The sequence below is a fragment of the Synchiropus splendidus genome, chromosome 2, assembly GCF_027744825.2.
Source record: "Synchiropus splendidus isolate RoL2022-P1 chromosome 2, RoL_Sspl_1.0, whole genome shotgun sequence".
NCBI classification, from domain to species: Eukaryota; Metazoa; Chordata; class Actinopteri; order Syngnathiformes; family Callionymidae; genus Synchiropus; species Synchiropus splendidus.
Window position 1 is genome coordinate 27,314,242 of NC_071335.1, and position 26,845 is coordinate 27,341,086.

The 26,845-nt window shown below is 47.5% G+C and overlaps 1 protein-coding gene across 4 annotated transcripts; it reads left to right on the plus strand.

The window, feature by feature from the left end:
- The first annotated feature begins 279 nt into the window (after window positions 1-279).
- LOC128754785 (uncharacterized) lies at window positions 280-26,396 on the plus strand. Of its 4 annotated transcripts, none has more exons than XM_053857660.1 (65): window positions 287-481; window positions 3,484-3,562; window positions 4,218-4,236; window positions 4,328-4,364; window positions 4,993-5,109; window positions 5,391-5,587; window positions 5,653-5,756; window positions 6,592-6,704; window positions 6,774-7,016; window positions 7,130-7,204; window positions 7,280-7,509; window positions 7,933-8,014; window positions 8,096-8,239; window positions 8,931-9,127; window positions 9,230-9,330; window positions 9,395-9,501; window positions 9,564-9,728; window positions 9,805-9,836; window positions 10,607-10,701; window positions 10,899-10,921; window positions 11,018-11,039; window positions 11,462-11,489; window positions 11,554-11,632; window positions 12,618-12,764; window positions 12,822-13,036; window positions 13,104-13,192; window positions 13,877-13,992; window positions 14,067-14,243; window positions 14,317-14,348; window positions 14,596-14,693; window positions 14,783-14,805; window positions 14,883-14,904; window positions 14,969-14,996; window positions 15,357-15,441; window positions 15,496-15,642; window positions 15,702-15,913; window positions 15,994-16,097; window positions 16,296-16,414; window positions 16,484-16,639; window positions 16,763-16,974; window positions 17,035-17,120; window positions 17,190-17,317; window positions 17,875-18,000; window positions 18,065-18,255; window positions 18,326-18,420; window positions 18,589-18,710; window positions 18,771-18,898; window positions 19,633-19,750; window positions 20,698-20,916; window positions 20,985-21,152; window positions 21,575-21,724; window positions 21,815-21,879; window positions 21,964-22,093; window positions 22,303-22,388; window positions 22,458-22,587; window positions 22,646-22,836; window positions 23,459-23,549; window positions 23,615-23,732; window positions 23,797-23,987; window positions 24,779-24,934; window positions 24,997-25,130; window positions 25,204-25,343; window positions 25,468-25,562; window positions 25,770-26,055; window positions 26,166-26,396. In XM_053857660.1, the coding sequence occupies exons 2-65, from the start codon at window positions 3,511-3,513 to the stop codon at window positions 26,249-26,251; spliced, it is 7,674 nt and encodes a 2,557-aa protein (XP_053713635.1). In that variant the 5' UTR covers window positions 287-481; window positions 3,484-3,510; the 3' UTR covers window positions 26,252-26,396. The 4 variants fall into 4 exon arrangements, 3 of the variants coding, with proteins under 3 accessions (XP_053713636.1, XP_053713635.1, XP_053713634.1); XM_053857659.1 differs by having other exon boundaries at window positions 288-481; window positions 17,187-17,317; XR_008413981.1 differs by lacking the exons at window positions 24,779-24,934; window positions 24,997-25,130; window positions 25,204-25,343; window positions 26,166-26,396 and having other exon boundaries at window positions 280-481; window positions 17,187-17,317; window positions 25,770-25,919.
- Window positions 26,397-26,845: the final 449 nt, after the last annotated feature.

Consider the following 26,845-nt stretch of genomic DNA (forward strand, 5'->3'; position numbering starts at 1 on the left):
CTGTGGGAACGTGAGGGTTCCCTTTCCAGATAGGTGGAGAACCATTTGTTAGATGAGTGAACAAGGGTTCATAGTGTTCTGCTCTGTTCTCTGACAGGCCCAGATGTTCTCCAACCTGATGGGATCTGAGGACCAGTTGGGAAGAGAACTCGCCATCTGACTGTGCACAACATAAAGACTTTATTATACCGAATGAAGGAGGTGTGAAGATATAAATGTAAAGTTCCATCGTGATGGGAGTCACAGCATTGAGTCCTCATCCTCATCAAGCCGTAGGCAGGTGAGAGAGGGATCAAATCAGAAGTGTAAACAGAGAGTTGCCACGCCCACAGTGGGACTCCATCCAGCCGTCTTCAGGAGACGCTCGACCAATCGCTGAGAGGAGCGACACCTCTCACTGCTCTGCTGCTGCACCTGAGTCTCGGGTGTCAGGTGGAAGAAACAGACAGGATTTAACGCCAGCACTGGAAGAAGAGATTTGGTGAGCCTCGCTTTCTCTTCATTGTTCAATCCGTTTCCATAACTGCGGTCAACAGAGCTGGTTTGTTGATCATTTCTTCAATCCTTAAAACAGATGATGTAGACATGGTTCTGAGATTGGAACACTCGCGTGTGACGCACCTAACAACAAGTGCAGTGGGAATTTCACTGTTGGGAATTATCAATACCGGGGCTGACGACGGCGACTCGCCCTGCTGCTTTACAGACACTATACTATTGACAAGTGTTGGGCTAGAAACCTGCGGCGTGTCTCCAGGGGCCACACGTGTTGCAGACCGGGGGGATGCCGGACCTGGCTGTGAGAAACCCAGTGGCGAGGGTCAGTCTGAGTTAGAGGCAACGCAAGTCCTTTCTGTCTGGAACTTTACTTGGGGTTTTGTCACTCTGGTTTCCTCCCACTGCCCAGAAACCTTCAAGTTGGTGGCCTCATGGTGTCCCCAGTTAATCTTTATGTAACCTCCTCATGGTGTCACTTTCACCCGTGAGAAGTGAGGTCCTTCCCTGTAATGCAGCTCTTGGGAAATCTTTGAGCAAATCATGGAGACAGCCTGGAATATAATGGTGTTTAATGCAGTTTTAATGTCTTTTAGGTGACAGACTGGGAGAACTCGGAGTTAGTTATCGATCCAATAGATTTTCTTCTGCATTGTCGGAGTTAATCCCAGCTACCTGGAGTAGAGGCTGGGGTGTCACATGTTCCACTCCCAATTTACAGTATACAATGTAGCTGGTTCCTTGAGGAAGAATACACTACAGTCCTCTGCATTTTATGGACTATATTGTTTTGGGGGGTCAAACTCAAGGGCCAACAAAATCTCTGTTCAACATTCAACTGATATCAGACTCTCACTTCCCAAAATAACTCACCTTTTCTCCATCACCTCCGACTCGCTTTCACAAGAAATTACTTTTGTTTGAAGCACAAATTGCTTTTCATATAGTCCCTTCCACCTGCTGCAATATGGGAAGATTCTTTTCTAACATTTTATAAAACAACGTATAGAAAAGCTTGAACTCTGTAGTGCTCCTGCATCATGACATTGATGTGCGTCCAAGTTATGTGTCACGATAAAATCCACATTTCACGGCCAATTTTGGCCCCCATGCCGTGAGTTTGACCCTTCAATGAAAGTGTGTGAAGTCGAGGACCGGACAAGGTCAGATGATGGACAGGATGAAAGGAGATCCAGCGTGATGAACGCGAGGGGGACAAACATTGTGAAAAGAAATAGGCGACTGATAAGAAACGTTCCATCAGGTTGTCAGTTTTGACTGATTTCAATATTTGACTTTGTCACAGATTCTCTCTGGCATTCGCGTCCTGCCAGGAGGAATGTGGCGCAGCTGCGCTCAGATTCACAGATGGAGTTGAAGCCTTGTTTCTCACCTGAATGATGCAGAACAAACACGTTCTTGAACAATGAGGCGGGTGGCACGAGGAACTGAATCAACCACGTGTCTGCAACGTGAATGGATGACTTTTGCTCAGATATTTGCCGAGTCATTATGCCGAGGTTGTGTTCACATGAAGGAATTTTCAAGGAGCAGTTCTGATGTCGTAATCACAGGAGTATTTTTAGACCTCGATTTAAGAGCAGAAACGTCACATGCTCTTCAGCATCAGAAGACACAGGGTCTTTATGAGAAACATGATCTGTTATTTTCCTTTCTGTGCGGAGTCTGGGTTTGCTCTGGTTTCCTCCCAAACTCTTCAAACATGCAGGGTAATGGGTGTGTGTGTCTGTGTAACTGGTTTGCTGTACTTCTGAGGACCAATCCTCAGAAACACACATACTTTGGTCGGTCCCCACATGTTTAAATTACAACTTTAAAACAACTGTATCATTGTAATTGGGTTTAAGTTTGGTTCAGAGTCCTGGTTAAGGTTAGCTGTTTGTTTCGGATGGTTAGGCTGAGGGTGAGAGGCTGGGGAAAGGGTTATGGCAATGAGAGGTCCCAACAAAGATAGCGATACACTATCCAGGTTGTCCCTCTCGTGGAAGTCCTCAGGAAGCCTTGGTTTAGTTGGGTGGATAAGTGCTTCACCTTCCCGTTGTTTGGGTCAGAAATGAAGATGGGGACATTCACAAAAGCTATTCTCAAGCCTGTGTTCTTAAATATGTGACAAGCAAACCGGCAGGATGAAGAAGAAAAAGTCATTTGTTTGTTTCCATTGGTGTATTTCATTCATTTCTATGTCCTGTTTACATTCGGGGAGGCCATCTTGGATTGTCAACACGGGGTGGTGAGATTTCTCCCTCCTTCAGACTGGGAAATGCAACGTCGGGTGATGTCATGGGGGGACGGTGCTGAGAAATTCCCAGTTCCGAGGACAACTGGAACACAGCGTCAGCGTAAAGTTTTCGCTGTTGTTGTGGAAAAGATGCAGCGCCACTCGCTGGACTGGCAGGTGTACTACATCCTTTCCATCTTATCTGAAGTAATGTCCCATGGTCCCACTCCAACACCCGGCACCTCCATCAGTGCCCCCTACACGACCTTGAATAACCAAACCCCTGGTTTGTTTCAGGTTTGGTTCAAATCAGTTCTCCTCCCAGAGTTTCGTGCAAACCTCCCAAACCTTTGTTGCCTCTTAATGAATGGTTCTCCAAGTTTTTTTTTTTAGGTACAAAGCGATTTCTTTTATTTTGTTCGTAAATCATCCCGCCTGTCTGTAAAACCCATTGTTCTGCTCTCAGCTTTCCTCCTTTATCTTTTGCTCCACCAATGGTTTTGTTGTATCGTCATGTGAAGTGTTGAGTTACAGCATTCTTCGACCTGAGCCGTCTTTTGTGTTGGTTTTTTTTTTTTGTGTGCATCTGCTCTATGTTGAAGGTCACCGGTCACGCCCCAAACTAGATGAGAGGTGATTTGAATTGCATAAACATAGAGTGTCAAATTCAGCGGGCTGATTTGTTGTGAGTCCTGTTTCAGGCGGCGGCACAAACCCGGACTGACTGTTCTGTCTTTTCCCACCACCAGTTGTTTACCGCACCACATGGTCACGTCATGAAAACCTGGTACCTGTTCCTGCTGGTCTACCTGCTGGGGAGCTGCTGCGGTAAGAGGAGGCTGGTGTTCAGTCACTTTCATAACTACATTACAACCTCCTGACAGGTGTAGAAAAAGAAAAAAGAAGTGGGGTTCTGTGTGAGGAGCCAGCCGAGGAGTGTGAAGGAAATGTTTGATCGCAGTGGAGGATTAAAGACAGACTGTTGAGGTTAGAGCGGTGTAGGACCATGATGTTCTCTCGTGATATAGTTGTCTGTGGGGAGGATCAGACGAATCTCGGGCTGAGATGAGCAAGACAGAACGAGTGCAGGGCAGGAGATGGGAGTGAAGATGAACACAGTATATAGAGTCAGTCGTCCAGAGTAAAGGGCAGAGATGAAGGAGGTGAAGAGGAGAGTGCAGGCTGGGTGGAGACGACTGTGACGTCAGAGCTGCAGCTTTACAGGACACTCACTGCCATGGAGACTCAGGAGTCTGAGTTAGAAGAGCCAGAGAGGAAGATACTGAGGTTGTCCATGGGAGAACGGGTGAGATGAGAAATATTGCGTTGGAGACAAAGTTCGGCAGGACAGATGGTTGGGACACGTGGCGAGGAGAGACACTGCATCAAGTCCGACAGATCCAATAGTTGATGGATACAAGCGAAATAACTGTATTTGTACAATTTAAGTGTCTGAATTAACTCTAATCTCCTTTTGAAACAGAGGCTTCGAAACACCACAAGTAAGTTGATATTTCAAGTGTGAGTCACAGAAGGCGACTCATGGGTCTAAATTTGTTTCCTTTGTTCGTGTGTCTCGCTGGAATTCCACAGAAATGAAGCATGCAAGCCTGAAGAAGACTTCAAGCCGGTGAGTGACATTCTTGGTGTCTAATCCGCAGCGATGAGAACGTCATGGACATCAGAAACTCAACTGTTCAAACACTTTGGAAACACTACAACTTTTACTTTGAGCTCCTGATCTGAGTTATCATTTTTCATTGTTTTCTTCACCTCAGTTGCCAACTCATTTTTTCATTTCAAATATTTACATTATATCTCCACTATTTATAAACATGTATCATATTTTATGTTATTTGATTTAAATGAAACTTCCTTTCTTGTTTCAATCCATCAGTTTTATTTAGGTTTATGACAATCTAAGGTGTTCTTTAGTCCCCAAATTAAAGATTATTATTATTATTGTTTTTTAATATATACATATATTATCTAAGTCAAATGAATATTAAATTACACTACGTACAATGTAAGTAATGAATAAAAATAAATATTAACATAAGATATTTATAGTGGGAAACAGGTAAAATGTAATAAACACATGTTTTTATATATTTGCCCCTGCGTTAGTTATTTTGGATTGTTTTAATTGGAAAATGAGTAAATAATACACAAGTAGAAAACAAAAAAGATCCAATAAATAATATATAATAACCAGGATGTTCACTACAACCAATAAACTCTCTCCCCTCTGGGCCCAGGGCTCCACGCAGGCCTTCCTCCAGTGCGTGGGCTTGCCGTCCACGGACACTAAGAAAGAGCACGTGCGGGCTCTCAAAGACCTGCTGGAGGCCACGATGGACTTGTACACCTTCATGGTAGTAGAAGATGGAAAGTTTGATGTGCACTAACAAACTGTCTGAAGGAATGTTGCTGCTACCTGAAAAGTTGGTTTGACAGGATGTTTGGATTCTACTGTCTGTACAGAAAAGTCTGACTGTAAAATCTAACTCAGACAAACTCAGTCGTTTCAGTTTCTAAGTGATTTACAGTGAAAAGTTGAGAAGCCAGCTCTGTTTAATTGTCTTTGGGTCTTTGGGTTTTAGGGCTCTTTGGGTTTTAGGGCGCTGGACTCTGACAGCTCTTCTCTTCACTGCAGAGAACAAGCCTGAAAGGGGTGCCGGTCCTCAGTATGAAGGGGGCTCTGGAATGGACCCCGGACAGAGAGTTTGAGAACGAAGACCTGGTGAAGATGTGGCTGGAGATCAAGATTCAACCGATGCTGAAATCCATCTCCAAACAGTTCCTAGCATGTTTAAGCACCAAGAACTTCAGCTGCTCCACCTACCAGACTGTGTACGTTGCTCCTTCACCCCTGTGACAACCCCGACCCTGATGGCCGCTGTCTCTCGCCTCTTTAGAGTGAAGCAGCTCAGCCACCATTTCTTAGAGATGGATGAAACTCGACAGAGGTGGATCTACATGTTCTTCATGATTCCCTTCCTGTCAGGACACAATGTGAAAGGTAAGGGAGAGGTGGTCCTCTGAGTGTTGAGCAAGATGCTCTTGAACCTCAGAGAAATTCTGCTCCATGTTTACCAGCTGAAGACTTGAAAAGTATTGTTAAACATGTGGTACATTGGTGTACAGGCTTTATATCTGCAATTAGGGTCTTGTTCACGGGTCAGGGGGAGACAGATCAGAGCAAAACTCTTCCTTTTATGTTGCTAGCTTTTCTGCAGAGAAGAGTGTAGGATGAAGTTCTCTCCGGAGGGAGTCTGGGACACAGAAGTTTTTTCCACAAAGACTGGGCCTCTGTGCTTTGACTGCTGCCCCCGCTGCATCTGGAATTTAGATGTGTGAACAGATAAGACCAAAGGTGTCTTCTGAAACAGCGCCTCCATCTTCAGAACCTTTGTTTTGTTTTGTACCCTCTGCCTGAAACCCCAAACCTCAAACAAGTTCCTTGATCATTCACTGACATCATAGTCCCTGGACACACAGATCTGTCAATCTGTCCATCACCATAATAGAAACTGCTTCACAGTACATTTTTGAGTTGTAATAAAGTTAAACAGAGGAGAGAGAGCCAGTACATTGGTAGATGAAGATGTTGAGGTTGGAAATGCCAGGTAGAAGGTGGAGAGGAAGGCCACAGAGGAGATTGATGGAGGACATGAAGGACAAGAAGCAGAGGACAGGGTGAGATGGAGGAATGTGATCCGCTCTGACCAACCCTGAATAATATTTCCTATGTTCTGTCTTCGGTGACAATCGACATAGAACCCACAGAACATTCACTATTGGCTGATAGGTGCACGAACCCACTCATGATCTTGTGTCATCTGCGTCTTTGGCAGGTTGTGTGATGCAAAATGAGAGCAGCGAGGAATGGCTGCTTAAGAACTTTGGCTACTTCAAAGCCATGGCCCGGTTCAGCGACTTCACCAAGATCAACCTGGCTTTCCGTGGTGTAAGCTTGAGTGTTTAAAAAACCTGAAACTGAACGTTTCCCGACTGATCGTGTTCCTCTGGCTCCCAGCTGGAGGTCTTACATCTGCTGACGTCCAGCCAGACGGCGGAGATGCTGCTGGTCTCGGACTTGAAGGAATTGAACGATGACATGCAGGCTGGCATCCTCCGCAGTCTGTCACTGAGGGAAGCTGGTCCTGGTCCCAGAGGGCCACGTGGCGGGGGCCACCGTCGGCCCGGCCCGGAACACAACTCCACCTCAATGTCCAAATCTGTGTACAAGCCACCTTCGCCGGAAGATCACGTCAGATGGGTACTGTACTGCTGAGGGTGTACAATGTGTTGATGTTGTCAAAAGAAAGCCCGTAATTCCTCACTCATAGCCGGGAGTCCAGGAGTAGCTTCAACATTTTTTCTCCCTTTCAGGTCTTTAACGACTTCCTCTCCGCGATGAGACCAGTTGGAAATGTTGTTCACAAGTTTGTGTCTTTGACCCACAAGGTACCAACCAACATCAGCTGTCGATTTAATGCTAACTAGACTGTTTCAAAAGCCGAATCTGCTGTTTATTTTTAGAAGAAAGAGTCGGAAATGACGGGCGCGGTTCTGACCCAGTTCGCGCTGGACTGCGCTCTGGCTGAAATGGCCAACAGGTACAAGCCGCAGGTCCAGGAGAAGCCCGAGTTTGACGTGTTGGATTTGGAGGACTGGTACGAGCAGGTGGTGATGCCGTTGCTGCGCCGCTTCCTGCCGCACCACGTGCTTCCCCTGCATGAAAACGTCAGGCTTGCGTTCGAGGAAGTCTTGTAAGTTCCATTGCAGCACAGATGTTTAAGCAACCAGAACACTGAGAAACCATGAGAAACATAAGGAGCTTCATCCTGCCGCTACTCTTCCAAGACATTGAAATAAACTCTTTCTGAAACGCGAAATTCAACTTCATGAACTTTTTGGTTGATGGTTTGCAGGGAAGCAGATAACTCCATAGTGCACTGCAACAGTTGACGCGCTTTTAAGAGTTAGAAGTTTCTTTGAGATTGTCAGCAGTGATGCTTCAAATCAGCGGCCGTAGCTTGATGTTTCCAAAACACCTGGTGCTTTCATGGAACTTCTCTCTCCCAGACAATGGTTAGATAAAAACTTCAGACTTCAGGCTCTGATTTCTTTCGCTGCTCATCATCCTACGTACTTTCTTAACGCACCTTATATGATGTCTTCTTCGTATTCAGCTACCTGGATCGCCACATGGACGAACAAGACCCGGAAATTGAGGACGTCTGCAGCATCACTCTCAACAAGAGACCCTGTGTGGTAAAGTCTCATCTCAGTCGCGCTCACTACAGTGGTTTTCTTTCTGGCTGTTTTCAAGTGACGTTTTGTTTTTGCCTTCAGCTGACTGACACGGTGAAAAACGTCGCTCAGGTTCTGCATTGCGCTGCTCGCGCCAACCTCGAACTGGACGAACAGACGGTCATGTGGTTGATAAACGAAATGTTAAAGCGCCTGAACTCGGTGCTGGAGGAGCTGACCACATCAGTAAGCATCATCCTTTTACAAGCTCAATCTTCCATCCTTCTTCTGTTTATTCATTCACTGCTTTTGTTATGCCATGCCACCACAGTGGGTGGAGTCTAGATGCTACATTTTTCAACACTTTTATCACTTGAAATCAAACTAAACTCTTGAACTCTGATGCAGCATACAGCAACATTCCTCATTTAGAAATGTGCAGTAATATTTCTATATTCAAAACCTCAGTTTAAAGTTCAATTTAATAATGTACAACTAAAAAAAATCCCAGAACAACATGCATTGCATGACATCAGTGACATAGTTTCCAGGCCGGATTTATTCAAAAGGTTTATCCTTTTGGGATATAATCTGTCATGTGCAGTAAAAATAGCGTTTGAATTGTAATTAATTAAATCCGTGCGTGAAACTGTAGAGCGCAAAGTCATCAATAGGTGGCAGCTGAGATACGTTTTGCTGCCTACATTGGTAGCCATTTCAGAGTGAGTGAGTCCACACATGCTCACGGACAGGAAGTCAAAATAAGACAAGGAGGAAACGCAGCAGTTCTACAGGAGTATAGTCATTTTGGTTCATTTTACTTTTTAAGCCCAGCTCATGGTCATCTGGGAGGTGTCCTCAGTCTTGAACCAAAGAAGGCAGACGTGGCTTCACAGACTATAAACAATCCCTCGATTTAATCTGTTGTTTCTTTTAGAACGTCCTGATGGAGGAGATTCAGGAGATCTTCACCGAGGAGGATTCTCAGTCCATGACAGAGGAACATCTCAATGACCCCGAGTTCATCAGACTCTGGTTCAAGGTCAAGATGATGCCCCTCCTGCCCAACATTTCTGCAGATCTTCTCTTGTGCCTCAGCACCAAGAACTTCACCTGTCTGACCTACCAAACCATGTGAGTTTCCACATTCCACTCCACCGCCGATCGCCATCAACATCATCTTGCTCTGGCCGTGACATGAATCAGACATAACCAATCCCAAATGTTTTCTTCAAGTGTGGGAGCTTTCAGCCAGCAGAGCATTGGCTCCATATATGGTCACAGGATCTACGAACACTTCATCTTTCCCTTCCTACACGACTACTACAACACTTCCAGTAAGACACATATTTAGGTGATGGAGGTCTGGCACTTCTCTGACTGCTCCCTGCTGTGTTCCAGAGTGTTTGTCCAACGACAGCGCCCAGTGGCTGAAGTTGAATTTAGGTTTCTTCCTGGAATTTGCCAAGCTCACCGAACTTATCATGCTGAACCCACATTTCAAACCGGTGAGTCTTTATGAGAAGCATCTTCAGAAGCCTTCAGAGTCTGACTTCAGTCTTCGCCTCAGCTGGAGGTTCTGCCACTCTTAACTCCAGAGCACCTGGTGGACCTCTTGCTCTTGGATCTTCAGAGCCCTGCAGAGAGAAGAATCAACAAGGTGTTCGACTTCCTGCTCAGGGAACCGGAGAAATTCCCAGCCGTCTTGCGGTTACTCCCTAAAAAGGCTGAAGAGGTAGATGATTAGTCCAACACCAGACCAAAGCTCTCAATGATCAACAGCTACTCATGACTCACGACTCTCACTCCAGGTCGGCCCTCCTTGCAGTGTGTACAGGATGATGTGAGTACCTTCATGGGATTCTGCATTCACCTTTCTCTTCTCTGGAGATCACATGAAGATCAGATGGAGAAGTAATAACATGACTATGTACTGCTAGAAGTACTGCTACTCCTATAACTAATGTAATGCTATTGCTACTACATCCTCTAGTACTATGACTAAAACTGCTACTATTGTAACTAATATAACTGCTGAGGTCACTACTATAGCATATCATTCTTACTGCTGTGGTTGCTGTTTTTTTAGTAGACGTGGTACTTGTCACCACAGTATCGCTGCTATTGTACTATATACTATTTTCTACTACTGCTACTACTATCACTGCTACTAAATGCTTTTCCTACTATTGTTGCTACTACTGCTGTGCTACAGCTTCAGCTTCCGCTGTTACTGCAGTAACTGGTACCACTACCACTTCTAATACTTCTACTGTAATGCATGCTACGCTTTTCCTCAAATTCTGGTACAACTGCGACTGCTACAAGTACTTCTACAGCACATGCAACGTCTACTACCATTACCACTAATTCATTCATGAACCCAACATGAAATGTGAAAGTGAATGATGCTTTTTAGCATTAAGGCCAGGTTGGTGTGTTCATGTGACAAATACTGTATAACTGTATAAATACTGAGATATTTACTCAAACATTTTATAAATTAGATTGAGATAATACCATCAAAGTTTCTCAACATCCATGGGACTTCAATTCTCCACATAAAAATATGTTGCATGAGTATTAGTAATGTGCTGTTGTTTCTCCTTCCAGTTTCAAGCGTTTGAACGAAGCCATGGCAGTGCGGCCTCTGGAGGACCAGTTCATTGGGGAGACTATTGAGAAGCTCCTCAACTCTGCACCAGAGGGTCAGTCTCAAGTCTATATCGCAGACATGTGTGGTTCCAGTCTCAGGCTTACTAGCTCCAGCTTGACTGTACATCAAAGAACACCGTGTTTACGGCCCTAATATTGTGATGAGAAAGAAATAGCTGTCCAGTTTTACCATCTCCTTCTCAGTTCCTGAGTCTCAACTAGGTGTTTTTATCTCTTTGCATGTGGACAGAGTGTGTGACCAATGACATCGCGGTGAGTTCTGCTCTTGAATATTCATGTACTGTTCTGCTGAGGCCATTCTTGTTGTGTGTGAGTTGCCATTAAATCCATCTCCCTTCTGACCCTCAGTGCCCGATCACAAAGATCAATGGTAAGAGCAAATGTTTGTGGCTCTTGTTAGAAGTAGGTTTAGAGACGTAAACAGAACACTAAGAGGATATCTTGTTTTTGGATCACCAGTAGATCGAGATATTAGCGCTATCTGCTTGATACAATCATCAAAAACGAGAAATGTGTTTGATTTTTTTTTACAGTGTTATATTTATCTCCCTTGTTTTTCACCTCACCCGCATGCTGTCTGCAGTCTGCGTGCACGTCATTGCTTCGCTCTGTCATAACTTCAGCGCTTTTTCCATGTCTCTCTCGCTGGGTAAAGCTCTGACCTATGTTTCTCCAACACTTCTGGATGGTGCGTTAAGGAGCGTCCCACCCAAACTGACGCCTATAACCAGCCCTGCTAGTTTCATCATTTGTCTGAGTAACTTACTAAATGGTTGTTTTTGCTCTTCACAGGGGCTCTGACCTGCAGAGAGGTTGACAGGTAAGTCCAGGTTCTGACTGACCTGCTGAGGCGCTTCATCTGACTTTACTCCGCTCATTCACAGCTCCCACCTGGAGAGGCACCTCAACACGTCCATGGGAATCCCTTGCAACTTCACTCTGAAGGAATACGCCTGCGCTCAGGTGACTCTTTTCATGGCATGCTATTGCTTCAGTTCTTTTCTGTTGCACCCCCCTCAGGAAGAAGTAAGAGTTTCCCGTCCCTCAAGTCTCTGCTACCTCTGTTAAATAGCATCATTTGTCGATAAAATGATCATAAGTACACCTCTGCATAAGATTGTGTCCTTGTTTACATTAAAGAAAAGAGAAAAGAAAGTGATATAGATCGACTTACAATAAAGAATATCTTTTTTAACATTGTTTTTGTCTGTAAGAGGAAAGACTTCAAGTGCATCAATTTGCCTGGAATTTAAAAAATATATATCATGAGTGGGGGCCCCCAGGGCTCCACTATTTGAGAAGTTGTATACCAACTACAGCATGTCATGTAGACTCTTATTACTACTATGGCAAACGTGAGACGACAACTTGGAAGCACAGGAAGCAAAATTTAAGCAAGAATACTTTTTGTTATTGTCATAAATGTTCTATATATTCCCAACATGCGATACGATAATAATTTGGAGATTCCTACTATACTTTCAATGGCAATAAAATTAGAAGTAGTGAAGTTTATTCATGCGTTTTTTATGCTTCTATTATTTTTCTTTATTTTTTTTTATTTGCACCTGTGACTCGGAATTCCTCTGATGTTGATGGGCATGGTGGGAATCAGACAAGCATTAGCCCAGAGCGTCGCTGCTGACCATAGAGAGGCATTTACGTGGGTGCAGATGGTTCAGGAGCATGAGAGAGTGTGTGGAGTCTGATGAACTCTGACTCAGTGTCATGGAAGGAAGACGAGCTCTGTGGCTGGGGATCAGAGGTCGAAGACAGCACAGGCAGGAGTGTTGCATGAAGGCGAGGCAAGAACTGCCACGGTATTATTGTGGTGCATTTGCAGTTGTGCAAAGAAAATATTTTGTTGCTCTTGAGTTTTGATTGCGTTCGTGCGTGTGTGAGTCAGTTTCACAGTTGAAGACACTAACTTTCTCCAAATCATTTTCAGCTCCAGACCTTCTCAGCCGATCACCTGGCGTCGCTGATGATGTGTGAGCTCCCCGGACCAGGCAGCAAGTCCAAAACTCTGTGGAAGATGGTTTTGACCAAAGTCTTCTCAGTCTGGGACCCAGCTTTGGACAAGCTAGACCAGATGGTGAGTGGTGAGTGCCAAGAGTTGTGATGGTGACACTCATCATGAGCCTCTCTTCAGCTCCCGCCTGGGCGCGGCCCTCCAGCAGCCACAGAACTCTTGGACCTGTTCAGAGAGATGAAGCTGGCGGGTCTGACGGAGGATCAGCTGAACAGCACCAGCGTCATCGGAGGGTTGTTTTCTGGTGGGATCAGGAGGCTGTTGCCCTTTGCTTCAGGGGGGTTCTTGGACTGTTTGAGTCGCCAAAACTTGAGCTGCGGGACGTTCCAGCACATGTAAGACAATATTTACGGAGTCGCCCGTCTCACTTGCTTTTTTCTAACTCTGAATTTCCATCTCCAGCGTGTGGGTGTTGAGCGATGTCAAGAGTGAGGACCCAGAAATGGTCGCTAAGAAGTTCATCATCCACTTCCTCTCACGTCCAGAAGCAGGTGAACACCGGAGCAGCTGAGTTTCACTGATCCCAAAAATCATAGTCTTCAGTGTTTTCTAGATGTCATGGATCACTTGGTCACACACACTATCGATGAGGAAGTCTGGGCTTGAAACCCCAGTGTAGGCCATTGAGCAAGGTGTTGGTCGTGATGGGAAAACCCATGAAGTAGACAGTGAAGTAAAGAGTATCGATTTCTATCCGCCCCAAAAACCATGCCTGCACTCTCTCTTCCTCCTCCAGCTGTCTCTTCACTAGTAAACAGCAGTCCTCCCCTGCATCAGGTGACCAGCGTGCACCAAACAATTGGCCATAAAAACATTGAATTTTAAAGGTATTCACCAGTGTTGAAGTGAGCCAATCATTGTAGGGTGCGAAACAAGTTCACAATTTCACACTCCGAAACACAACACTGCAGCGTCGGTACACAGCCGTCACTCAGGGAGGGGATCATTGGGGTCGACTTTACTGTGTGTGTGGCTTCATACTCCTGCATGTGATATTAAAAACAAAATACAGATGAGCTCCAATAACTGCAATATAACTTGATGTACTAGCAAGAAAGGTCTGCAGTATACTTGACTTCATGATAATGTGTGTTCTGCTATACGTCTCCATGTTTGGGGAAAGCGCTTGAACTATCACGTTTGTCTTCACTTCAAACTGTCTCAACCATCTCCAGGTTGGGGTTGTTCCAATGGACTCAACAGCACCGAGTGGTTCATGAAGAATCTTGGTTCCTTTTCCGAGTTTGTGCCTGTGGACAAGATGCTGCAGCTCAATCCATACTTCAAACCAGTAATGATTCGGCTTTAAGAGGAAGGAAAACTCTGCCTTCTTCTGACAGCGTTTTTCCTTATGATCTTTTCCAGTTGGTGGTTATTGTACACCTGTCTCCACGGCAACTGGCTTCCTTATTCCTGTTGAAGCATTCCAACATTCCTGATAAAGAGGTCCTCATTGTAGCAGCGTTTCATATGTTCAGCCAGTCTTCAGATGAGGCCGGATTTGATCAGTTCCTGTCCGAACTCGTTCTAATAGTTGCACAGGTAACAAGAATGTTTCCATCTTTAGCTTCCTTTCTTCTGTCAAAATTCATGTGTTTTTCTTCTCCACTTCAAGGCCAACATGACCTGTACGAACTACGGAACCCTGTGAGTCCCAGCCTTGTTTGTTTGTACAGAGAGGTGGATCAGAATGTGAAACCGTTCGGTTGGTCAAAAACTTTGGTGAAACTTGGGGTGGAGATCAAGTTTCTAGGTGTTTCTTATGAGTGAGGGATGGGTGGAGATGAACCAATGGCGGGAGTTTCTGAGGCGGCTGGGTGGGGCGAGCAGATGTGTAATGAGACGAGGACGGCGTACTCCACTGAGCATAATGCTGTTCTCCATGATGCGGCAGGTTCTCAGGATTGGACCGGGCCATAGAGAGGGCTTCTCCTCCATTCACTGACAAGGTGCAGCGGCACAAGATAAGCATATCTCTGCACCTGCCGGCAGGTGAGTGACGCGCAGATCCCAAGGTGACCGTCTGATTGTTGAACAACCAGAATTTATTTTTCACCATAACACAATTTCTCTTCTTCCAGGCTGTGTCATTTACAGTGGAACGGTAACCATTTAACCTTTATTGAACACAGCAATGGATGTTTAACAGGGAGCTAATGTCTGTCTTGTTTTTCCCTACAGTGCCGCGTGACTCCAGCAAACGGTAGGAGGTACTGTTCCGTCTTTCTCAATTGAAACTAAATTACTCACGATCATCATCTTTCCAGAGACGGAGATCTGTGCCGACGTCAACAGGTAAATTCTGTCGTCTTCGTACCGTTGGGCCAATGGATTTTCGGTGTGGACACAAATGAATACTTGGTTGCTTCAAACCTAAAATAAGTCAAAAGCATGCTGACTTACTGAAGCTTCACCTTCAGGTGTTAGAAACAGGACTGGATTGAGGATGAGATACAACTGTAGCGTGTTGGTTCCTCTGGCCTTATGTGCTCCACTAGTTCTGACCTTTGACCTATTGGCAAAGTCCACCTGTTCTAGTGACCTGGGGGAAAGCCCAGATGAGAGTGTCTTCAGCGTAGTTTTGGTCAGAAACTGTACATCAAATAAAGAGGTCCCTAAGTGGAACCCTGAGGAACATCTCTGCTTGTATTCCAGCTCCGTGGTGCAGCAGCACCTGGACAGTTGGAACCTGACTGGACACCAATGCCTCTTCAGTGTCAAGGAAGTTGCATGTGCAGAGGTACGTAAAGGGAAAGCCATATTCGGGTGCTTCAATGACCCGCCTGTCCTGCAGCTGTCCATGTTGGAGGCGGCCGACCTAGCGGAGATCATGAAGTGTCATCGATCCACTAACTCCAGCGGCTCGAGAGCAGCCTGGAAGCTCCTTCTCTCCAAGGCCAACGGTGTTCTGGACATGTCTCTGGAGCATGTCGGCACCGAGGTGCGTCTCCGTGAAATGCCCTGCCTCCACACCCAACTGACTGCCGCTCCCGCCCGCAGATGCTGGACCCCCACAATCAGGCCACGTCAGTGGTTTTGGATGTCATTCAGGAGCTCCGAATCGACTTCTTCAGCCTGGCCTTCCTCAACGAGCACGAGTTTTCCCAAAAGTGGCTCCATGGGAAACTCCGCCCCTTCCTCCCAGCGACCTCTCCTGACTTCCTGTCATGTATGGCCGTGACAGATTTCAACTGCACGACGTACCAGGACATGTGAGGACACCCTCTGATCCTGATCTGATTTAACGGTGGCACTGCACACGTTCGAGTCACCATCTTTTCTTTGGCTTCAGAGTGGCCACCATGAGCGTCCTGCATGTCCACATGCTTCACTCCACACAGGTGGCCGTCTACTCTCACTTCATCAGGGTGTTCCTCACCAAGAACGACTCAGCAGGTCATTTTCTTTCCGTTTTGGGGGCCTTATCCTGAATAGCCAAGTTCTAAGATCATCCCGACTTGCATGAACAACATGGAGTTATTCTCTCCAACCTCCAAAATGACCGTCTGCTTCTTGCTTTAATGATGAAAATGAAACTTTTTACAACTGGGGATTTGAGGGCAGTTTCATCTCACCGATCCCCTGTGTTCTCAGACCCTGGCTGTGATTTTAACAGCAACAACACCGGCGATTGGATCCAGCTCAACCTCAGATTCTTCCTCATTTTTGCCAGCTTCTCCGACCTGCAGATGTTCCGAGGAAACTTCTCAGGAGTACGTAACCGCAGATGGCACCTACAGAACTTCCTTCTCTAATGTCACTTGTGTTGCTGTGTGGTGAAGTTGGAAGTGCTGGAGCACCTGACGACGGCTCAGCTGGGGCAGATGTGTGCCACGCCCAATCAGATCAAGTCTGCTGCAGAGGTTGCCATGGTGATGGGAGCCGTCCAGGATCATGAGATGAAGTTTTTCTTTTTGTCCTTCTACTCTGCTTTGATGGTGAGTGTTAGCTATCAGAGTTAATCATCAGGGCCTGTTTTGGACTGTGGGAGGAAACCAGAGTGCCCAGTGATCCACCATTTTGGTCCTTCTTCAACAAGGGATGCTTGAACCTTTCAACAGAAACATGGAGTGGATGTGCCTTCGGCGACGAGGCCCTCCTGGTTGGAGGCCATGTTGGAGAGAGCAAACCTCGCGCACGACTCAGTGAGCGACGCCGAGGTCGCCGATTGGATTCCTGTGATGGGGCCGTTCATCGTCGGCTTGTCACATGCTCATGCCAACTTGATCTTCAAAATACTCAGAGGAAGAGGCTGCAACGTGGAAAAGCTGGGGTAAAAACACACGTCTTTTCATCAATCAAAGCACTGCGTTTACGGAATTTCAAATTTCAGAGTGGAGACTCTTGAATCTAAAGCCTCGACCATGAGTGAAACAACCAAGAGTGAAATCAATCGCCTGACATCCCAGATGGTTGCAGGTAGAGAGAGACTGACCTTGTGAATGAAGATCACGATATCTCCATGTTAATGTCATCTCTTCATAGAAGGAAATTCCCTCCGGTGCATGGAGCCAGGACAGAGTCTATACGTGTTCCTGGAGAGCTACTTCGGGAGCTTCGGGTTCCCAAGCTTGACCCAGGTCATGTCCTTCATGTCACAGGGCGAGAGGCATCAGGTTGGTGTTCACCTTCCAGAGAGACCGCATCCGTCCATGATCTCAGGCGCGGTCAGGTTGTGAGAAATCCAGAAATCTATCCTTTATTTTTTCCATTGGTCGACTAATCGCATTTACCTTTGTTTGGACCTATTTGGAATTTGGGTTTCACCTAAAGTTGCTTAAATCATCTCACTGTGATACTCAGACACCATACATTATTAAACACGTATATGAAAATCATGACATACAATCCAGGAACATGTATCCAGCCTGTGGTGCATGAAGCATGAAACCGTGGACAGAGAGCTCCAGTTCTTTGAAACTGAGCTCTTTATTGGTCCTTGAGAACAATTTCAAATCAACAATGTTCATATTCAGTGTGTATCTTGTATAAAATATCGGATCAACGTCCACATCAGTAGGTCTTTGAATAATAGTAAAAACGATTTGTTCAGTGTGTGCAACAGCAACAGCAATGTGACCAAGCGAGGCACAGATTCCAACGTTTTTTGTTGTCGGCGTTATCGATGACATCAACTAATCGTTGCAGCCCTAATTTCATCATCCTTCCGCAGAAGATAAACTCCATGTCGCCCTCACAACTGGGGAAGTTCCTCAGACGTCCTAGAGTGGTGGACAGCCACAAAGAGCTCTGCGTTCTCTTCAAGATCTACACGCTGACCCCCTGGTTCATTGAGAAGGTGCGGACTTGAGTGCCACCCAACATGAAAAAGAAGTAACCATGACACTGCCCGACCCGGACAGGAACCCCTCGCAGAGGACCTGTACGAGCCGACCATGGAGTGCGTCTGGCCGTTGGCTCTCGGCAGCGGCAACGGGCGCGAGGCCGAGGCGTGGAAGAAAGGCCTGGACTGGCGCTATATGAGATACATCAGACGAAGCATGGTCGGGCCCAACATTACGCACTCGGCCTCCTGCTTCGGCTTCCAGATTTTGTACGTGCGCTCCACAGTAGGCCGATCAGTGCTTCCGAACTCTTCTGACATGACCGTCCTTGTGTCTCAGTGTTGCGTGTTTGGGATCCTCCAACTTCACCGAGACCGATTTTCAGCCTGAGCATGTTTATGAAAGCATCAAGGACTACCTGCCCTCGTCCTCAGGTGCGTGTGCCGGAGAGTTTTTTAAATCATGTTCATCATCCCCTCGTGGGATAAAAAGATCATGTCTGCTGACAAGATTTTGGACTGTTAATGATGAGTTTTATTTTGAAAATGGTGCAGTGGGTTTCTCTGACTGAGTTCAAACAATCTGTTCCTATCTACATCCAGTACCGAGGTGTTACAACAGCAGCCACTCAGAGCTGAACTCCACCGCCTGGTTCGTCTTGTACATTGGCAAATTCATCAACCTCGTCACTGAAGACGACTTCCTCTCATTTGGGTCTGAGGAGGTAAGTTTTTGGTGAAAACCGCTGCGGTCGAGAGGCTGACTTTCGTCTTCTCTCGGGCAGCATCTGGCAGCGTTCACCGTGAATTCGGAGTGCCTGGCGCTGCTCAACGCCTCCAATGTAACCACCGAGGTGAACGAGGTGTACACGGAGCTGATCTACATGCAGGACTCGGCGTTTCCCGTGGACAAGTGAGCTGCCACTGTTCCATGTCACTTGTCAAGCCTGAGGTTTCATTTGACAACTTCCATCTTCAAAATAAAAGCTAGTGAGGCCTGACACAGAGAAGCAGGCTTCTCCAGGATTTATCCGATGACTGGAAAGACTCGCCAGAACTGCTGGTTCTGTAGAGGTGAAACCCATCCAGCCAGCTTCGGTTGTTTTTTTTTCCAGCACCAACTTTCCTGGTCCAACTCTGTCTCTCCTCTCCACGTGTCCAAACCTTCTTATTGTCACCAAACTCCTCCACATCCATGACTCTGCACCCTGTCTGCACTCTCCTCTTCTCTTCTCTTCCGATCGTCGCTCTCATTCAAAACCATATATATTTAATAGTGTCGTCATCGAGACCTAGACCCAGACTTTGAGGGCATCCTTTGTCTTTTTGAATTTCATTTTCATGAGTTAGTGGACGATTCATTTCACAGTTGCCATTAAAAGTGACTCCATTGAGATTACTGCAATATTTCAGCCACAGTTGTTCGAAATGATGATTTTCATGTTGATCTTTCACATCACCCAGTCAGTTATGGCTTAATTGTGACATTATTTTGTCATGTTTATTGCAGCATATTTAGACTGGCACATCCCTTCGATATTTGCTGTTCATAGACAGGACATCTTGTTTGCTGCGTCTGCCGACTTGTGATCAGGGTGAAAACTGTCTCCTGCAGTGACTGACATCCGAACCTCTTCTCTGCCACAGACTCCCATACTCCTCCACATGTCATGCTCCCGGAGCAGCTTTCACGACGCTGAGTAAAGGAAGCACTGAGTGGATACTGGGCATTTTGCGGCAATTTTGTGTGGACGTGGACACTCAGGTGAAACATGACTCAGCATTTCTGTCCTCTAACTGTACTGTACTGGGTTTACTTACTCCCTTAAAAGCCCTCCATCTTCTACTGAACTATGTCCCGTAACAAAAAGTAGGGCACTTGAAGTTCATTTCATGAAGTGTAGCACACCAAGTGTACTACTGGCCAGTCACTTCTAGTTTACGGAAAGTATACTCATGTAACACGTCTTAGGACTAAATTGGAACATTTTCAGTTTGCTAAAGTATACTTTCAAGTATTCACAGTGAGTATACAAGAAATGTACTAAGCATATACTTTACATCCACATATAAGCAATGTATATTTTACGGTCTCACAAAATATAGTCAAAATCTCGGTAAACCACGTTCACCATCCCAAACAGCACACATTCACTTCCCAGCTGTGTACAGATGGCAGTGTGCATATTGCCCTAGTACATCAACAACTGATGACTGAAGAGTACAATATGATTATTTTGTCATTCACTGAAAACCCTAGTCAACAACTGTCAAATAGAACAAAACAATAACAGAGCAAATGTCTGTTTTCTGTTCCCAGTCATCCACTCCCATGATCCTTTGCTTCTGGATCGCCTCAATAATATACTGAAAAAAAGTAGTAAACTTGAAGTTAACTTTATTTAGTATACTTGGGTATAAGTATTAGTGTCCTTCAGTGTGCTACTTTTAGGTATTTCAAATGTAGTATGTCAAAAGTAAACCTCAAGCATACTTCCTCAGTGTTAGTATAAAATAAGTATTCTCATAGTACGCTTGAATAAACTTGTTTTTGCTGAGGGATATTAAAAACTAGCTTCTTAGCTGGCGTGTGCATGTGTTCAGTATGTTTTCATTGGACTGTCTGAGCCACTTGGGTGAAGGTGCGAGTCCCTCGGCAGCAGTCAAACATCATGAGAAGAACTCTCATCCACCTGTCGTGCTTCACTCTAGATCGCTGCGGCGTTAGCGGGCAACTTTGGTTCCGATATCACAGCGGGCATCATCTCCATGCTCGGCAACCAATGCACCGGGCTGTCGACGGGAGTGCTGAGAGGGTGCCGATCCGAGGAGATCTACGGGGGTCGGCACAGACTGGGCGCCGTGCCTGGCTGGAACATAGGCCAGGCCAGAGCGGCCATGGAGAAACTCATGGCGTCAGTGAGTTTCCAGGTAAGTTCCGCAGCTCACCTTCCCCCCGATCCAACATGGCCTTGACCCTGCCGCTTCCTCCTGACTAGATGAACGGGCTCTCGATGGTCGACCTCGGCACGCTGCTCATTGGTGTCACTGGGGAGATGTTCTACAACGTCCAGGGCACGGACATTGTGACGGCTTCTGCGCACTCCAGCTTTGTTACTCAACTGAACGCTGCTCCACGAATGGCCCGGTTTATCGCCACCTACAAGGTGAAGTTAACTGAAGACTCTTTTTTTCATGCTATAAAATACACTCGCGTCTGTGTTGCACAAGAACTGTGAGGGACGAGCCACAAGTCTTCGGAGATGAGCACCGTTTTTCTAGATCAACAGCTCTGAACTGTTTCCAACCACCTTTTGTGTCTGTGGACCTGCTTTAGTAGGTCAAAGGGCTTCAGATAAAAGCTGTGGCAGGGGCTCGCTTGGAGGCTTGTGGGCACCTTTACCCTGGATCCCTAGTTCCGATGTCTCTCTAGCTCAGCTGAGAGAGGCGTGGCCACTAATGTTGTCACGGTTCCTAAGCATGTGATCAGAAGGGACTGAACTAAAATCTCTTCAGTGCAGGCATCAGTCACTGTCGGCATCACCAAAACCTACGTCTGCTTTCTAACTTGAATGTGTCTTCTTCCCAGATGGTGTCGTTGTACTCAAACATCGAGCAGATGATGGTCAACATTCCCGACGACCTGGCCCAAGAGATCCCGCAATCTTTTCTGTTCAACTTTCCTGCCGATGTCGAGGGAAAGAAAAACATGAACAAGAAAAAGTGGAGTAGAGATCAGGTAGCTATGCACCATGGCGTCAGGAATAATGCTCCTATTCAGTCGGGGTTAACGTTTGATGCAACTCGGACGCGTCTTCTTTCATTTCAGGCTGTGTTTGTCTTACCGGAGCTGGGATCCGAGGCTTCGGTCTCGGCCATAGGAAACGTAAACACGTATGTGAAGACGTTATAACAACGCCGCGATTCCTTAATTCCTCATTGCTGTCGACTGTTGGAGTAACTATTCTGATCCCTCAGCTTGTCGTCCGCCGTGCTCCAAGGCTTCACCTGCACCAGCGTTCGAACCTTCAAAACATCCCAGACTGTAAAACTCATCAAAGCTTGTCGGAGGAAGAAAGCCAACAAAGTCAAACTGGAGGAAACTCAGGTAGGCGAGCGAGTTCTGCACCGCCCTGCTACAAGCTTCAGTTCAGGACACGTCTGCGTGAGCTGAGAGAAACGTGCAGCCAGGCGCCACAGCCTGCCTCGTGGCTTGTAACCATCCATCACCGGAGCTAGTGGTGCCACCTGTCCCTGCCGTCTGCTGGAGCTGAGACCGTTGTTTGCATGGCTCACCTCTGTTTTTCTCTGCGACAGTTAACCTGCATGTACAACTACATCAAGGGAGACTCCAACGTCACCAGCTATGGAGACTACCCTGAAGATATGCTGCTCTACTACGAGTGAGTTGACAGGAATGGACGGGACGGCTGGCTCCAGGTCTGGCTGACCAACTCTGTCTGCCTCCTCAGTTACTCCCTGGTGCCCAGGGCCCAGTGCAGGGAGTATTTCATGGCCATTTCCGAAGCCGACTTTTACGTCTTTTCGCCCCAACTCGCCTACATGCGGTCCAATCTGATGCTCAACGCCGTCGATTGTCTGGTGAGTTGACTCGTCGAAGAGCTCCCGAGTCGCCCTCCTCTGACCTTCTTGTTTTCAGGGCGTGACGGGCAGCAATCTGACGAAGGAGAATGTGCAAGTGTTTGGAAACATGGCCTGCCAGATCAGCAGCTCCTACATTCAGAACTCGGATCCTTACATCCTGGAAATGCTGAAAAAGTGCAATGACCTCACCAGCGTGCAGGCAGAGGCTGTCGAGGCCTTGCTGCTGAGCGGGAGGACGTCATACGGGTATCTCGACTCTCTCAGGAAACCATTCCATCCACTCCAGAGGAGCCCTTTTCCATTGATGAGACATTAGAATTAGGGATGCTCCGATCATGATTGGCCGATATCTGCCTGATCGCTGAACGCCCATCTCTTCCTGTCATTGCCGATCACATGAGCCGGCGCACTGATCAAGCCCCGCTGGTCGTGATGCGTCCGTTCCTCCCGACACACTGCTCACTGGGCAGCAGCATGTCTGCTGTGAAGGTTCTTTCAATCTGTTTACATCCTGCAGCTCATGCACCGGAAAATGTTGTGCGAGGAAGCGCCTTCACACTAAATCACCAGCACTTGACAAACATGAATAAACGGACGCCCGATTCTGGCCCCTATCACGCCATATACCAGTGTAATCTGGCGGCCAAGCTATAGTCGGGAAGCTGGCGTCCGTTTATTCATGTTTTGCAGACGCCCTCCTATCTCAAAGCCTGCTCTCAATCCATGTGATGGGTATTGGTGATCGGCAGCAAAAGTCCTGACCGGAGTGTCACTAAATGTCACGCCCTTCTCAGCCCGCAGGCTTTAGTTTGTAACTGGCTTCAGAAGAAAGAAGCCTTTATCACACTGCTTTTTGTTCTGTTACCAGTGACCCAAGCCAGTGGAAGTTCCGGACTTTGAAGAGCCTTCAGAATTTGCCTATGTACATGAGTTCCAAGTTCTACGACAGCGTTAGAAAAGTAAGTGGAAGCCTTTCACGCAGCAGTCGTCACTGCATCCACTCACTTTCCCTTCGACTGTCAAGAGACCTAGAAGGAGGTTCCTGAAATACTACTTCAAACTGCTCCGGAAGACCGTGAGCAAAGAGAAGCTTCAGGCGCTGAAGAAGAGCACGAGAAGAGCGAGGTCAAAGCGAGCTGTGGGTGAGTGGCGCGGTCTTCTAGTGGCCCGCAGCGGCACTCGCTCACTGGTGTTCCCCCGACACAGACAGCGACTGTAGGGTTGGAGAAATCACCTACGTGACCATCAAGGGCGAGGATTTCCCCGGCGAAGAGCTGGATGTGCAGCAGTTTAATGCCTGTCTCAGCTCTGACACCGTGAGCAAGTCTCTGGCTGAGATCGCTGCGAAGGTGGTGGAAGTTGAATACCAGCAGGTGGTTCTGGAAAAACTGCACCAGGTCAGTGCTGGATGTCATGTGACACGTTCGTGCTGTGTACCGCTCACTCCTTTACTGGTTGGATGTGACGAAGAAGAGGGGCAGCGTGATGGTGGGTGTGAAGGAGGAAGGACGCTGAAGACATGGAGAAGGTGAAGGAAAGAGGGACAATGGTGTGAAGGAGGTGAAGAGAAAGTCAAAGGGATGGTATGGGAAGAGATGAAGAGGATGTGGAGGAAACGTGAATGGGACTGAAAGGCTATGAAGGAGCGGAAAAGAGGAAGAGGACGTAAAGGGGGAGGTGAAGGAAGTGAAGAGAAAGTCAAAGGGATGAAGAGAAGGTGAAGGAATAGAAAGATGTGAAGGGGTTGAAGAGCAAGGGGTGAAGGTGGCTGACAGGAGATGAAGTGAAGGTGGAGATGGAAGGATAGAAGGAAGAAGATGTGAAGGAGTTGAACAAGAGGAAATGGAAGGGGACATACAGGAGATGAAGGTGAGAGGAAGACACAAAGTAGGTGAAGATGAGGAGAAGAGGGTACTAAAGAGGTGGAGAAGGTGAAGAAAGACACAAGGAGGTGAGGGAGGACAGGAAGAGGATGTGGAGGAAAGGTGGGACTCAAAGAAGATGAAGGGGACGGACAAGAGGAAGAGGACATGAAGGAGGCAAAGCTGAAGTCAAAGGAAATGTGAAAAGGATGTGATGGTGAGGTGGAGTTGAAGAAGGTGAAGGATGAGGAGGGAGGGAGAGGTGTTGGGCTGGAGACTGGTCATCTCCACAGCTAGGAATTGAGGTGTGCTGGCTGCTTCTGAAGGCCTACCCAGCCATGGTTCCCGAGGAGGAGGTGGAAGTCCTGGGCTTCGTGTCCCGCGCAGCCACCGTCAGCCACGTCGACAAGTGGATCATCACGAAGGTCGACACTCTGGCCGCGCTGCTGGACCCGAGCGACGGCCTAGTGGCCAAGGACATGGTGGGCTGAATTCCCCAGAGGTGAATTGCGGCACCTGACAAAGCCGGTTCCTCCCCCTCCAGGCGCAGGCCATCATCATCAGGTATCTGGCCGCTGGGAACCTGCTCGGCACGGACGAGCTGCGAGCCATCGGCGGAGCCAACCTTTGCTCACTGAACGGCAGCGTGCTGCAGAACATTTCACATGATGCCCTCAGGTGCGCAGCCCCTCAGTGGAGCTCAGCCAGGTGCCTCACCTCCAGCAATACCTGAACAAGTGTTGTCTGTCAGGGAGGCGGACCTGAAGGACCTCACCACCTGCTCTCTGGATGGGAAGAAGATCCTGTTCGCCATCGCTTTTGTCAGCTTCTCGACAAACACGCGCTCCACCGTCTCCTCCTCCACTTATAATCTCATAAGGCCGTTCCTGGGTGAGTCCTGTGAAGACGCATCAGCTCTCCGGGGTTGGTCAGTCTCTCACTGACCTGGTGCTGAACTGGACCAGAGGCTCCTTGTGACCCCTATTTTATAGTGGGCTATTTTCTTCACCAACAGGTGGCGCAACGACAGAATATGTAAGAACTCTGGCACAGTCCAACCTCAACGTAGACGTCCCCACGTTCGCCGGTCTGGATCCAGACGTCCTGCGGGTAGGACTTTGGTCTGACCATTTCCTGCAGGTGGTTTAAGGTCGTGGGGGCAGCAGTATGGGTGAGGAGGCCCAGACTACTGTCCACCCCCCGGGTTACCTGAGAGACACAGTCTCTCCGGAGCGTCCCGGAACACCCACCTGAACAAGACGACTGTTTGGTTGTTGCATGAAGAACGTTTCTTTTTTCCCCCCTCATGTTTTCCAGAACTTGAGTGTCTCTGACGTCGTGGGTCTGTTGGGGAACCACCTGTCAGACTTGTCACTGTACCAAAACGAAACAGGAGTGATGGTCTGGATCGAAAATCAATTCCAGGATGAACTGGACAAACTGAACCTGGGACTGGCCGGCGGGAAGGCCACCCCAACCACCACGCAGCCTACACCCACCAAGAAAAACACAGCGGCCACCACCAAGAAGGTCACTGGCACGAACAAACCCGCCACCACCAAGGCGACCACCCCCGCCGCCGCCGCCACCGCCACCACAGCCAGTGAGTCGCCGCCGCACACGGCCCTTCCTTCTTTCCTGCATCAGCATGACTGGCGTGTAGTGACACGTGAAGTGACACGCGTGGCTAATCATTTGACCCTGTCTATGCAGGTAGCCACGGCAACCACATCAAAGCAGACGCCAGCCTGTTCTTCACCCTCCTGCTCCTCCTCACCCTCACCAGGGCATCTTCATGAGCTCAGCCGATGTCACTCGCCATTTTAACTTATTCAACTCTGGTGGTTTGACTTAATCAAGCGGGGACCAATAATCGGGGACTCATCTCCTGAGGATCAAAGATCTGACTCATCTCTTGTCTGTCAACAATAAACCAATGATCAACTCATGGATTCGCTATTTCGCAGAAATAAAGGTAGAAATGCCACCTTTTCCTTCAGCTGCTCCCCAGTAGGCTCCGCCTCCAGACGATGGCCCCGCCCCCAGCACGCCCCCCTCCCAACACCATGTCTGTATGACAAGCTGTAAACATCTATTTGTACCAAAGTAACCTTTTATAAAGACAAACAGGTGAACGGAGATGAACTCAGCAGCAGCTGTCACAGCAACCCTTCCAGATGCAGGGCTCTCCTGGGCGGCTGCTTCACTCAGCTCACCCTGATTCATTCAAACAAAATATTTAGATAAAGAAATGTGGCGCCCGCGGTGGCCAAGCGACGGCTTCGAAAGGGTTGTAAACTTCCGATCGTATTTGGCGAAACTGCCGGGTGGAAACACGCAAACCACTACGAGTGGGGCATTGTACTCTAACAGTCGGACATTAGGGGCTGCTC

Coding starts and splice junctions, on each gene's coding strand:
- LOC128754785 (XM_053857659.1), top strand. CDS start 3,511: ATGAAAACCTGGTACCTGTTCCTGCTGGTCTACCTGCTGGGGAGCTGC. Junction 9,837..10,606: donor TGCAGTGTGTACAGGATGAT/GTGAGTACCTTC, acceptor TTCTCCTTCCAG/TTTCAAGCGTTTGAACGAAG. Junction 21,153..21,574: donor GGTTTATCGCCACCTACAAG/GTGAAGTTAACT, acceptor TCTTCTTCCCAG/ATGGTGTCGTTGTACTCAAA.